This window comes from Bombina bombina, chromosome 2 (genome assembly GCF_027579735.1).
Source record: "Bombina bombina isolate aBomBom1 chromosome 2, aBomBom1.pri, whole genome shotgun sequence".
Taxonomy (NCBI): Eukaryota; Metazoa; Chordata; class Amphibia; order Anura; family Bombinatoridae; genus Bombina; species Bombina bombina.
Window position 1 is genome coordinate 437,500,769 of NC_069500.1, and position 14,572 is coordinate 437,515,340.

General features: G+C 41.2%; 1 protein-coding gene across 1 annotated transcript in view; it reads left to right on the forward strand.

Moving 5' to 3' along the window:
- CIT (citron rho-interacting serine/threonine kinase) overlaps positions 1–14,572 on the forward strand; it is an 839,833-nt gene that overhangs the window by 549,432 nt on the left and 275,829 nt on the right. The window contains exon 25 of the mRNA XM_053702064.1: positions 4,683–4,736. Within this exon, the coding sequence (XP_053558039.1) occupies positions 4,683–4,736 (54 nt within the window). The remainder of the gene's footprint in view (positions 1–4,682; positions 4,737–14,572) is intronic.

Sequence of the window (14,572 nt, forward strand, 5' to 3'; positions counted from 1 at the left end):
ATATTAGCAAGAGTCCATGAGGCCCACCCTTTTTTGTGGTGGTTTTGATTTTTTTGTATAAAGCACAATTATTCCAATTCCTTATTTTTTATGCTTTCGCACTTTTTTTCTTATCACCCCACTTCTTGGCTATACGTTAAACTGATTTGTGGGTGTGGTGGGGGTATATTTATAGGCATTTTGTGGTTTGGGAAACTTTGCCCCTCCTGGTAGGAATGTATATCCCATACGTCACTAGCTCATGGACTCTTGCTAATATGAAAGAAATGAATTTATCAGGTAAGTTCTTACATAAATTTCTGTTATTCCGTTCTCTCTCCCTCCTGTTTTTAAGAAATTGTTTCCCATTTCTGACACCATAAAGGACTCATGGCAGACGGTCCCTAAGGTGGAGGGAGCTATTTCTACCATGGCTAAGCGTACAACTATACCTATTGAAGACAGTTGTGCTTTCATTGATCCTATGGATAAAAAATTAGAGGGTCTCCTAAAGAAAATATTTGTTCATCAAGGTTTTCTTCTTCAACCTATAGAATGCATTGTTCCTGTAACCACTGCAGCTGCCTTTTGGTTTGAGGCTCTAGAAGTGGCTCTTCAGCTGGAGACCCCACTAGATGATATTTTGGACAGAATTAAGGCTCTTAAGTTGACTAATACTTTTATTACAGATGTGACTTTTCATCTTGCTAAATTAGTGGCTAAGAATTCAGGTTTTGCCATTTTAGCGAGTAGAGCGTTATGGCTAAAGTCCTGGTCAGCTGATGTGTCATCTAAATCTAAGCTTTTGTCCATCCCTTTCAAAGGTAAGACCCTATTCGGGCCTGCATTGAAAAAGATCATTTCAGACATTACTGGAGGGAAGGGTCATACCCTCCCTCAGGATAAGTCAAATAAGACAAGGACCAAACAATATAATTTTCGTTCCTTTCGAAACTTCAAGAGTGGTCCCTCTACCTCTTCCACTGCTGCAAAGCAAGAGGGGAACTTTACTCAATCCAAGCCAACCTGGAGACCTAATCAGTTTGGAACAAGGGTAAACAGGCCAAAAAGCCTGCTGCTGCCACTAAGTCAGCATGAAGGGGTAGCCCCTGATACGGGACCGGATCTAGTAGGGGGCAGACTCTCTCTCTTTGCTCAGGCCTAGGCAAGAGACGTCAGGATTCCTGGGCAGTAGAAATTGTAACCCAGGGATACCTTCTAGATTTCAAGGATTCCCCTCCAAGGGGGAGGTTCCATCTTTCTCAATTGTCTGTAAACCCGACAAAAAGAGAGGCGTTCTTACGCTGTGTAGAAGACTTTTTTATCATGGGAGTGATCTGCCCATTTCCAAAAGCAGAACAGGGGCAGGGGTTCTACTCCAATCTGTTTATAGTTCCCAAAAAGGAGGGAACCTTCAGACCAATTCTGGATCTCAAGATCCTAAACCAATTCCTAAGAGTTCCATCTTTCAAGATGGAGACCATTCGGACTATCTTACCATTGATCCAGGAGGGTCAATATATGACCACCGTGGACTTAAAGGATGCATATCTGCACATTCCTATCCACAAAGATCATCACCAGTTCCTCAGGTTCGCCTTTCTGGACAAGCATTATCAGTTTGTGGCTCTTCCTTTCCGGTTGGCCACGGCGCCTCAAATCTTCACGAAGGTGCTAGGGTCTTTTCTGGCGGTTCTAAGGCCACGGGGCATAGCAGTGGCGCCTTATCTAGACGACATTCTAATTCAAGCGTCATCCTTCCAACTAGCCAAGTCTCACATGGACTTAGTGTTGGCCTTTCTAAGGTCTCACGGGTGGAAAGTGAACGTAAAAAAGATTTCTCTTTCCCCCCTCACAAGAGTTTCATTTCTAGGGACTCTGATCGACTCGGTGGACATGAAAATATTTCTGACGGAGGTCAGGAAATCAAAGATTTTGTCCACCTGCCAAGCTCTTCATTCCATTCCTCGGCCATCAGTGGCTCAGTGTATGGAGGTAATCGGACTAATGGTAGCGGCAATGGACATAGTTCCATTTGCTCGCTTGCATCTCAGACCACTGCAACTATGCCTGCTCAATCAGTGAAATGGGGATTATGTGGATTTACCTCCTCAGATAAATGTGGATCAAGAGACCAGAGACTCTCTTCTTTGGTGGTTGTCACAGGATCATCTGTCCCAGGGAATGTGTTTCCGCAGGCCAGAATGGGTTATAGTGACTACGGACGCCAGTCTTCTGGGCTGGGGTGCAGTCTGGAATTCCCTGAAAGCTCAGGGTTTGTGGACTTGGGAGGAGGCTCTCCTACCGATAAATATTCTGGAATTAAGAGCGATATTCAATGCTCTCCAGGCATGGCATCAGCTGGCTTCGGCCAGATTCATCAGGTTTCAGTCGGACAACATCACGACTGTGGCTTATATCAATCATCAGGGCGGAACAAAGAGTTCCTTAGATGATAGAGGTCTCAAGGATAATCCAATGGGCAGAGGCTCACTCTTGCCATCTGTCAGCGATCTATATCCCAGGTGTAGAGAACTGGGAGGCAGATTTTCTAAGTCGTCAGTCTTTTCATCCGGGGGAGTGGGAATTCCATCCGGAGGTGTTTGCTCAGCTGTTTTGGCTATGGGGCACACCAGCGTTGGATCTGATGGCATCTCGTCAGAACGCCAAACTTCCTTGTTATGGCTCCAGGTCAAGGGATCCTCAGGCTGTACTGATAGATGATCTAGCAGTACCCTGGTCGTTCAACCTGGCTTATGTGTTTCCACCTTTACCTCTCCTTCCACGTCTGATTGCCAGAATCAAACAGGAGAGAGCATCAGTGATTTTGATAGCGCTCGCGTGGCCACGCAGGACTTTGTATGCAGACCTGGTGGACATGTCATCCCTTCCACCATGGTCTCTGCCATTGAGACAGGACCTTCTGATTCAAGGTCCATTCAAGCATCCAAATCTATTTTTTCTGCAACTGACTGCTTGGAGATTGAACGATTCTATCAAAGCGGGGTTTCTCTGAGTCAGTCATAAATACCTTGATTCAGGCTCGAAAGCCTGTTACCAGGAAAATTTATCATAAGATATGACGTAAATATGTTTTTTTGTGCAAATCCAAAGACTTCTCCTGGAGTAAAATCAGGATTCCTAGGATTTTGTCTTTTCTCCAAGAGGGATTGGAGAAAGGATTATCAGCTAGTTCCCTAAAGGGACAGATATCTGCTCTGTCTATTTTGTTGCACAAGCGTCTGGCAGATGTTCCAGATGTTCGTGCTTTTTGTCAGGCTTTAGTTATAATTAAGCCTGTGTTTAAACCTATTGCTTCGCCATGGAGTCTAAATTTAGTTCTTTTATCTTGGAAAGTTTTGTTCCTAGTTGCTATCTCTTCAGCTCGAAGAGTTTCTGAACTATCTGCATTACAATGTGACTCTCCTTATCTTGTGTTCCATGCTGATAAGGTGGTTTTGCGTACCAAGCCTGGGTTCATACCTAAGGTTGTTACTAACAGGAATATCAATCAAGAAATTGTTGTTCCTTCTCTGTGTCCTAATCCTTCTTGTAAGAAGGAATGTCTGTTGCACAACTTGGACGTGGTTCGTGCTTTGAAATTTTATTTGCAGGCAACCAAAGATTTTCGTCAAACATCTTCTTTGTTTGTTGTCTATTCTGGAAAGCGTAGGGGTCAAAAGGCTACGGCGACTTCTCTTTCCTTTTGGCTGAAAAGCATCATCCGTTTGGCTTATGAGACTGCTGGACAGCAGCCTCCTGAAAGGATTACAGCTCATTCTACTAGAGCGGTAGCTTCCACATGGGCTTTTAAAAATGATGCTTCTGTTGAACAGATTTGTAAGGCTGCGACTTGGTCGTCGCTTCATACCTTTTCAAAATTGTATAAATTTTATACTTTTGCTTCTTCGTAGGCTATTTTTGGGAGAAAGGTTTTGCAAGCAGTGGTGCCTTCTGTTTAGGTTCCTGTCTTGTCCCTCCCTTCATCCGTGTCCTAAAGCTTTGGTATTGGTATCCCACAAGTTAGGATGAATCCGTGGACTCGGTACATCATGCAAAAGAAAACAAAATTTATGCTTACCCGATAAATTTCTTTCTTTTGCGATGTACCGAGTCCACGGCCCGCCCTGTCTATTCAAGACAGATAGTATTTTTTTTTATGTAAACTTCAGTCACCTCTGCACCTTATAGTTTCTCCTTTTCTTCCTTGGCCTTCGGTCGAATGACTGGGGGTTGGAGTTAAGGGGGGAGCTATATAGACATCTCTGCTGTGGTGCTCTCTTTGATACTTCCTGTCAGTTAGGACAATATCCCACAAGTTAGGATGAATCCGTGGACTCGGTACATCGCAAAAGAAAGAAATTTATCAGGTAAGCATAAATTTAGTTTTTTGCCTGACATGTTGGTGTTATATCTTTCACTTGGATGTTATATGTTGCACTGAGTAATTACAACTGGATAAATACAAACTGTGTCTGTCTTTATTTCAGGCTGCAAAGCAACAAAATGTGATTATTTTCAAGGGGGGGATGATTCTTTTCAATACCCACTGTATTTGCCATATAAGGAACACACTTTTTAGTGCTTTGATTACTATCACTTATAAACAAGTTGCCCCATAATTTATATATACTTCATAAAGTGGTTATATTGGTATTTTTCAGATGATTAACTAATTCATTGTAATTTTAATTTATTTTTAGTCTCACCGGGATGAAATCCAGCGAAAATTTGACACTTTACGTGATAGTTGTACAGTAAGTTATTATTTCATTCATTAATTAAAACAATTTCTTTACGTCTGCTTCATTAAAAATTGTATACATTAAAATTAAAGCTGTGGTAACAATTGTTTAATGCAGATTTTAACATACTACAAAATAAATGCAGAGGAAGATTTAAACTGCAGTAGTTTAAGCCACACTATGGTAAAACTAGTGAGCATGACGGCTGTAAAGCTAGAACAACTGTTTTGAATGCATCAGTCTTTTGGTAGGAGACATCCAAATAATTCTTGCAAATAGTAGTAAATGTAAGTGTTCCCTGCTGTCATCATCACTGCCTCTTGCAGCACCCCTCTACAAGTTGCTTTCATAACTTTGCTATGTGTACTGCTGCCCACATAGTGCTCAAAATATGCATATGACATAACACATGCCCACTTCAGTATGCTGTTATGTAAAGGGGACCTGTTTCAACCAAAGACATCAAGAGAAAGAGGTTACATTGATAAGAAAACTAAATTTGAATGCCGCCCTCCCAACACCCAATCTGAATCATGAATGTTTTAATTGACTGCTATGTCTCTTTAAATCAAATACTATATACCTAGGAATTGTGGGATTATATTGGTACCCTGGCTGAGCTTCAGATTTATTATAAACACATACCTGCCTAAGTTTAAAAGTGTTAGTCTTTGTTACACAATAAACTGTGAATAAATTCAACTTGTTTAGGGTATCAAGAGTGAAATATTAATCTCTTTAACAGGTAAGCGTCTGACTCTGCATTAGTAACACATGATGCTCTCCTATGCTAACCTGCGATTCCTAAACTTGATAAGGTATATGAGCACAGGGTGTGCCTCCGGCCTTCCCGGTTCCTGTTAAGATGGCGGATATTATTAAGAATGAATGGGAGCAATTAGGTTCTTCCTTTTCCCCTTCTTCTTCCTTTAAGAAACTGTTCCCCGTTCCGGACTCTCAGCTTGAGCCGTGGGGTACTGTCCCTAAGGTGGATGGTGCTATCTCCATGCTCGCAAAGTGGACAACTATTCCCCTCGAGGATAGTTTGTCGTTTAAAGAGCCCATGGATAAAAAGTTGGACAACATGTTAAGGAAAATTTTTCAACACACAGGGTTTGTTTTTCAGCCGGCAGCGGCCGTAGCTGCGGTCGCCGGAGCTACGACATATTGGTGTGAATCCCTGTGTGAAATGGTCGAGGGGGAGACTTCCATCGACGAGATACAGGATAAGATTAAGGTGCTCAAGTTTGCCAATTCTTTCATATGTGATACCAATATGCAAATTTTTCGACTGAACGCTAAGGTGTCCGGTTTTTCCGTTTTAGCTCGCAGGGCTCTGTGGCTAAAGTCTTGGTCTGCGGACATGACCTCTAAGTCGAGGCTGTTGTCCCTGTCTTTTCAAGGAAAGATTCTGTTTGGTCCAGGATTGGATTCGATCATATCCACGGTTACGGGAGGCAAGGGAGCTTTCCTACCACAGGATAAGAAGGCTAAGCCTAAAGGATCTACTTTTTGTCCCTTTTGTGCGGACAAGGCCAAGCGCTAGCAGCCCGCCGCAAAAGCGGACCAGTCCAAGGGAACTTGGAAACCGGCTCATTCTTGGAACAAGTCAAAGCAGAGCAAGAAGCCTGCCGAGAGAAAATAGTCATGAAGGGGCGGCCCCCAACCGGTCTCTGGATTAGGTATGGGGCAGATTATCTCTCTTCTCAGAAGCCTGGTTGCAGGACGTTCAGGATACTTGGGTTCTGGACGTTGTTGTCCAGGGTTACAGGAAAGGGTTCAGATATCGTACCATTGCCCCTAGCAGAAAGGGGTCTAGGATACTATTAAAATCTTTTTGTGGTTCCAATGGAGGAGGGCACGTTCTGCCCGATTCTGGACCTAGTTTCTAAGTGTTCCATCATTCAAAATGGAAACGATCAGATCTATTCTGCCCCTGGTTCAAGAGGGACAGTTCATGACAACTATAGACTTGAAGGACGCTTACCTTCATGTGCCAATTCACAGGGACCACTTCCATTTCCTAAGATTTACGTTTCTGGACCAACACTTCCACGGCCCTGAGTGTCTTCACGAAGGTTCTGGGGGCGCTACTTGCAGTGGCCAGATCCAGAGGCATTGCGTTGGCGCCCTATCTCGACGACATCCCAGCAACAGGGTAGAGTTCCTGGGCACGATAATAGACTCTATGTCCATGAAGATATTTCTCACAGACCATCAACGCCGGAAGATTGTATCCGCTTATCTTGCCCTTCAGTCCTCCGCAAGCCTATCTGTGGCTCAATGTATGGAGGTGATGGAGATTGTGACCGTCCTGGGAGATGTTTTGGGTGCCAAGATGGCACAAGGAAAATTGTCCTGGAACACCGAAACAATCTACAATGCTCTGAAGGCATGGCCTCCTCTGGGGGCGTTAAGCTTCATCAGATTCCATACCGACAACATAACCTCGGTGGCTTACATCAACCATCAGAAGGGTATGAGGAGCTCCCTAGCCATGAGGGAGGTGTCTCGGATATTGGAATTGGCGGAGTCCCACAGCTGCTCGCTCTCAGCGAATCACATTCCAGGTGTGGACAACTTTCTCCACAGGCAATCCTTCCATCCAGGGGAATGGTCAATTCACCCAGATGTGTTTGCGGAGATTTGTCTCTGGTGGGGAACGCCGGAGATAGATCTCATGGCATCCAGACTCAATTGCAAGGTACCCTGTTACGGGTCGAGGTCCAGGGATCCCCAGGCAGAGCTGATAGATTCCTTAGCAGAGCCTTGGGGATTCAGCCTAGCTTACATTTTTCTACCGTTACCACTTCTACCTCATGTAGTGGCACGCATCAAACAGGAGTGGGTTTCGGCCATTTTGATTGCTCCTTTGTGGCCGCGGAGGACGTGTTTTGCGGATTTGGCAGAGATTTCATCCTCTCCGCCGTGGAGGTTACCCTGTTGCAGGGATCTGCTGGAACAGGGCCCTTTTCAACATCAAAATCTCGATTTTCTGAGGCTGACTGCGTGGAGATTGAACGCCTAGTCTTGGCCAAGAGAGGCTTTTCTGAAAGTGTGGTTGATACTATAATTCAGTCAAGGAAGCCAGTCCCTTGTCGCATCTACCATAAAGTGTGGAGGACTTACTTGTCCTGGTGTAAGATGCATGGATATCCTTGGCATAAGGTGAAGGTATCCAGGATTCTGTCCTTTCTCCAAGACGGTTTGGAGAAGGGTCTTGCCGCCAGTTCCTTAAAGGGACAGATTTCGGCATTATCAGTCTTGTTACATAGGAGGCTCGCTGAGCTCCCTGACATCCAATCTTTTGTTTAGGCTCTGTCTAGAATCAGGCCTGTCTTTAGACAGTCTGCTCCCCCATGGAGCTTAAGCTTGGTCCTTAAGGTATTGCAGAAGGTTCCGTTTGAGCCTATGCATTCTATTGACATTAAGATTCTGTCCTGGAAGGTTCTCTTCCTGTTGGCCATTACATCGGCACGCAGAGTATCTGATCTGGCTACCTTGCAATGTGAGCCTCCTTATCTGTTTTTTCATGCGGATAAGGCTGTGCTTCGCAATGGTTTGGGGTTTCTTCCCAAGGTGGTGTCTAACCGTAACATCAATCAGGAAATAGTGGTTCCTTCTTTTTGTCCTAACCCTTCTTCTTCTAAGGAGAGGTTGCTTCATAATCTGGAAGTGGTTCGTGCCCTGAAGTTTTATCTTTAGGCTACGATGGATTTTAGACAGTCTATATCTTTTTGTGGTGTATTTAGGGAAGTGCAAGGGGCAGAAAGCCTCTTCTACTTCTTTGTCCTTTTGGTTGAGGAGCTTGATTCGCTTGGCCTATGAGACAGCGGGACATAAGCCTTCTTTAGAGGATCACGGGTCATTCAACTAGTGCTGTGGTTTCGTATTGGGCCTTCAAGAATGAGGCCTCTATGGAGCAAATTTGAAAGGTCTAAGAACAGAGGGGGCGCATGTGTTATCTACAATCACTGATATAAATGGGCGTTTCAGCTTACCCTCTCCAACAGACTTCCAGCCAGGTGTACCTCTGAAAAAGCAGAGACGACAAGAGAACACCACATGTGCAGATCAACCAAACTATTGATATATAGATAATAGGAATGCCAAATGGTGTCAGTATATAGCAGGGTTATAGTACAATGTATTTAATAATTATTCTTTAAAATAACCCCCAATCAAAATGCATATACGAAACAATTAAAATCAATATTTATTCCTAAATTCTTTACGATAAGTTAAAGTTATAAACACATTGAATTATATTTATAGAAACCAGATTATGAATCAAATGATTCCACTTATGCTGTTATAATATCCTATACAAAGATCAAAAAAATATACCTTTACAATTTACCTTACTCACAATAATCACATTAAAATATCACAATAAAATAACAGAATCTTCCGTTATTAACCAATAACTCTAGTTCAATGTTTAATATGGATTACCAGCTTACTATGCTTAATTTACAACTACCAGGGATTTAATCACAATAACCAGTTTATGTACAGTTCTGAAAGAGTTCACTATAATGACTGACTTATAAATCTGGAGTGTAAAACCCTGTCTAGAAAATTATTTAACACTGAATGTGACTGGTTCTAATTTACGCAGGGCTATGGATATAACTTAAAACACAAATATGTTTTTTAAATTACTAGCTGCAATTTAACTATAACCTTAATGAATGTCTTTGATTAAAATATTAAATATACATTTTCTTATACTTTATTCAAATAACCAAATTAATGTTTCAGCTTCCAGAATTTCTCCAATAAGTCCAATTTCACCTCATAAATTAAGAGGTAATTTTTGCAAGATGGATAAAATTAGGCCCAGATTTGCTTATAGTGACTGTGTCCCAAAATGGCAGCAAAGTTCTCAGTCAAAATTCAGCAGCAGAGCCCTTTTTTTCTCTTGCCTGTGGTTATATCACCTGATATACCCCACCCCTTTTTATTCTAATCATTGGTAAAATTGGAAACGCCCCACGGATGCTTGACTTGTGATAGGCCCCTTGAGCTGAACATCTCTTGATTATTTGGGAGACGCCTCCCTGCGTAGCCATTTATCTTTTGGCTGCGATACCATCTCTGATCTATAGATGGCAGCAGACACCCAGAAATGCAGTTTTACTATCAATGCTGCTACAGTTTATTATAGATTCATATATATTTTTACAATGTATTATATTTTCTAGTATTAATAAGTCACATGTTCCATGTGTATTGGACCACGTCATACCACTCATCCTGAGCATTTCAAGACTAGATTTGATATATTTCTCATAATACAAAGTAATTCTTATACATTTAAAATATATGGGTATTTAAAAGGATTTTAATACTTTTAGCATGGATCTAATTAATATTTCATTTATCATCCTAATATCACATACATACCTTGAGATCAGCAATCAGATGTGGTTTCATATTTATTACTATCCCATATAAATATTTCATATCTGTATATCTTTTGCTGAGTGTATAAACATGATATTATTTATCACCAAAGTATCACCCAATTATATATTATTTATCACACCAATTATATATGTACTTATTAGATGCCTGAAAAATATAAGAATGTTATCCATTAAATTTATTACAAAACTGAAATGCATTTCTCAGATCCATGAACATATACATTTTTTTATACAAGATTGAAAATTACACAAGTTTGTATTTTTAAAACGAATTTTAGTTACAATACAATATGTGTTTCTGCTTGGCTCAGTGCAGGTGTTAATCCAACACAGCAGGGGTAATCAACTTTTCCCCTTGAGACTTCTTTCTAAGCTTTGTGTATTCAAACACAGCAGGCGTAATAAAACTTTTGACTATACTTAAACCTCAAAAGGATTTTTCCAACAGACAAACTATGTCTGTTTATTTACAGGGGTCATTATCTGATAACCTGTTATTTCATAGAAGAAATGTCAGGAAATCAAACTTCAAACAGAGCAGCCATATAGTGAACAGCTCTTTGAAATAATTGCCTGAACTAATGATACCAAATGTTTTCTCTTTGTTCTCATTTGGATGAATTGTAATCATTAAAAAGGGAGGTTGGGGCTGGTCTGTTGTGAGACCAATTCACATCAAATTAGGTTTTAGCAAAAGAAAAATGAAATATTAGATTCTATGATACATCTGTAGTTTATTTAATGTTACTCACAGATACCCTGACAATGGGTAGTCGCATTTCAAAACAGCACACCTGTGTGCTAGTAGACGCGGACTAATATATTATTAGGGGAGTATCAGCTCACCCACTCCAGGTGTTCCCCGCAAGTTAGTACATATGCTGGTTATACAAATATATCTCCACAAATGGACAATAGGATATAAGATGCGACCTTATGGAGCAAATTTGTAAGGTGGCTACCTGGTCCTCCTTGCACACTTTTAAACTTTTTTACAAATTTGACATTTTTGCTTCTGCGGAAGCTGTTTTTGAGAGAAATGTTTTGTAGGCTGTGGTGCCCTCAGATTAGGGTCTGCCCTTTCCCTCCCGGTTTCATTGTGTCCTCTAGAGCTTGGGCATATGTTTCCCAACAGTAATGAATGATGTCGTGGACTCTCCTCCCCTTTAGATGGCAAACATAAGTTATGCTTAGGAGATAATTTCATTTCTATCGAGGGGAGGAGAGTCCACGTCTTCTGCCCTTATCTCCGAATGGCGGACCTAAATTGAATTCATTTTCTGGCACCATTTATACCCTGATATTTCTCCTACTGTTCCTTGTTCCCTCAGCAGAATGACTGGGGGATGAGGTAAGTGGGGGAGGTATTTAAGCCTTTGGCTGGGGTGTCTTTGCTTCCTCCTGGTGGCCAGGTTCATAATTCCCAGCAGTAATGAATGAAGCCGTAGATTCTCCTCCCCTCAATGGAAATTATCAGATAATAATTGTTAGAGGATAGTATTGCGCTATAGGAATTGGTATCATAAACCTCTCTAAAGGACAGCTTCCCCAAAGAGTTGTCTAAGATAAACAGTAATAAGCAAAAAAAACTTATGTATAGAGAGTTTTATGTATAGAGAGGGTGCCTGTTAAGCTAAAGATATCAGCACTATGAGATATTTAAAGATATTTATTAAAAGTATAATAATAAGATAAAATATGGGACGTCTCCCTATAAAACAAAATAGCCTATTTAATTAGGCGCAATATAAAAAACATGTGCAGCATTCACAATATACGTTTGTGTTGCAGGCTAGCATTCAAAAATATAAATTGTAACAGTGTCCGTTATATATGATATTAGATGATACTTTTGTTGCAAATCAAGCCTTTGCTTCACAGTCTTTTTCATGTATACCACCAATAATTCGTACTACAAGACTTTCAGTCAGATACCACTCCAATTAGCAATTCAGTTGCTCTATGAACAAACACGGTACCTCTCAGAGCGGTAATGGTTTCCTTCAGAGCCAAAGAAACTTGTCAAAGACCACAATTTTTTTCCAGTATATAATAGATGGATAGTACCTGTATCACTGTAGAGATTCTGGACTGGTAAGCAGGTATATTAGCCTTTCGTGTAGTAGGTATATTACCCTTTCGCATTACGAGGTGCTTCTGTTCCTTTTCGGAATAACTTTCCAAATGAGTTCTTCCACGTGACTGTTAGCATCTGACATCACAGATTATCCTCCGTTTTAGTAGGGTAAACAATTATTTGTCCTGGAGACAGCTTATAGCTCTTTGCCAGTACAAACAATTGGCGATATGAAACTAGAAACCTGCACTTAGGGCTTTGCACGCAGGAATATAGTTGTATTAAGTGTGTTCTCACCATCCAGATTCCAGCTAAAATTTCTTGAAGTAGTTGGAGAATTAGTAATAACCCGGAAATTCCAAGAGGTCTCAATTCAGAATTAGACCTCTCACCCTTTTTGTTTGAATGAAACAATTATTGTATTTTTTTCTAGACGCCCTCTCTATACAAAAGTTTTTTGCTTAAATTATCAGATAAGCATAATTTGTTTTTTTCTTTCATAAGGTGGTGAGAGTCCATGATACTTTCCTCCTGCGATTCAACTCCTGGCCCCTAGGAGGTGGCAACAATTCCCAAAACTTCCTCCCACCTCACTGGTATGCCAGTCTATCTTTACCTCCACAAGAGAAAGGTGAAGAATTGAGGTGTTCCAGATTTTTCCTTGAGAGAGGTCCTTAGTGGGATTTGGAGACCCATTTTCCTCCTCTGAGAGCTGTTCCTGAAATAGACAAAGGGGAGTTTGGAGTATGGAGCTATGGCACAATTACTCCAAGTGAGGGGTTAATCAAAAGCTTGCCATAGGTGTTGTGGGGACTGATCCCTAAGCCTCCTTCTGTTGGGTCTTAAATATACTCCACACTTCCTCTGCTGTAATGTGGTCAGCACTGAATGGGCTACATACTGGAAGCAGTCGTTTCTGCAGCTGGGGGAGTGGGTGCTTGCCAGGTAAGTCTGATCACATTGGCCTCAAAGTCCACACACAGTGGGTGCCAAGTGTAATAAACTCATGCTTCAACAAATTAAAAATCCTTTATAGGATCAATTGCGGGCTAAAGTGAAACCACACACACAATCATTTATAATAAACGCCAATGAACGATTCCTTCAACTACTTGATAAACCCGTTCAGATTACTTTCTTTTTCCATATATTTTAAACCGGGTAATATAGGTAAGGTATCGTCCTGATATCCCACGAAACTCTACGGCCAGTATATTGACTGTAATCCTTTATCTCCTAAAGCCGGGCTACAGAATCACTTCTCTTTCATGCAGCTTCTTAAGCATCAAACATAATAAGGGTATAGCTCCTATGATTGGTGAGATGAAAAGCCCTCTCATTTAATACATTCCATAGGTGGAAAACCTTGACCAATAGGCCAGTAGGGTTAGGTTTTTAAGTGAGCACAGCACATGTGTTTTTTAAGTGGCTTTGAGTAGGGCGTAAAGCCGAAACGCATCAGCCGTTATTTTTTACCCTGCTGGTGAATTTCCGTGGTAACCCCTACTGTATGCATGGATATAATGTGATTTTAATTGTCTTAATAAAGTTCTAAGTTTTACAGGTGATCCGGTGCTCCTTACATTCATTCACTGACTTGATCACATTGGCACTCACATTACCCAGAGGAATTTAGCAGGTATATCTGCCATGTTACATGATAGCCATAACTCGTTGGAGCTAGTTATGTTACACACTAGAACCTGTAGTTGACTGTTGTTGCTGCAGTAAGAGTTCCTATTGGTGTAAGGCGTGAATGTGACCGGTCATCAGGAACTAAGTCGAATCAGCTAAACTGCATTCAGGCATTTGTGTTGATATGCGTCAAAGAACTTACGTCTAGTAAGTGTGTTTCTTGTTTGTGCGATTTTATGTGTCAATAAAACCACCTTGAATTTGGGTTGTGCTGTCTCTTTTATGTTCCATATTTCTTAGACTACCACTTTTGCCTGTGGAGGAGGAACCCACGGGATTTGAAACAGCTGTAACCTTGTCTGGAAGCTTGGCTTTCTTGAGTTGCGTGATCCGGATTTTCCTGAGGCCCTCATTGGGACTTTTATTATTCACAGCGTTTACTGACCAGTAAGACTGATTTTACTATTTTTCGTTTTTAATATGGAGACTGTTGTCATTTGGGATTGCTGAAACACTGTGGTTTCTATTCATACATTGTCAAATTTGTTCCAAAGTGTAAGCACTTCTTGATATATTGAGTTTGTCTCATATATTTTGTATTTTGTTGTTAACCAATAAAAAAAAACCTTCTTCCTCTACTAAGTCTGCGTGAAGGTGTGATATCTGATCTAGATCCTCTTCTGGTAGGGTACATATAATGACTT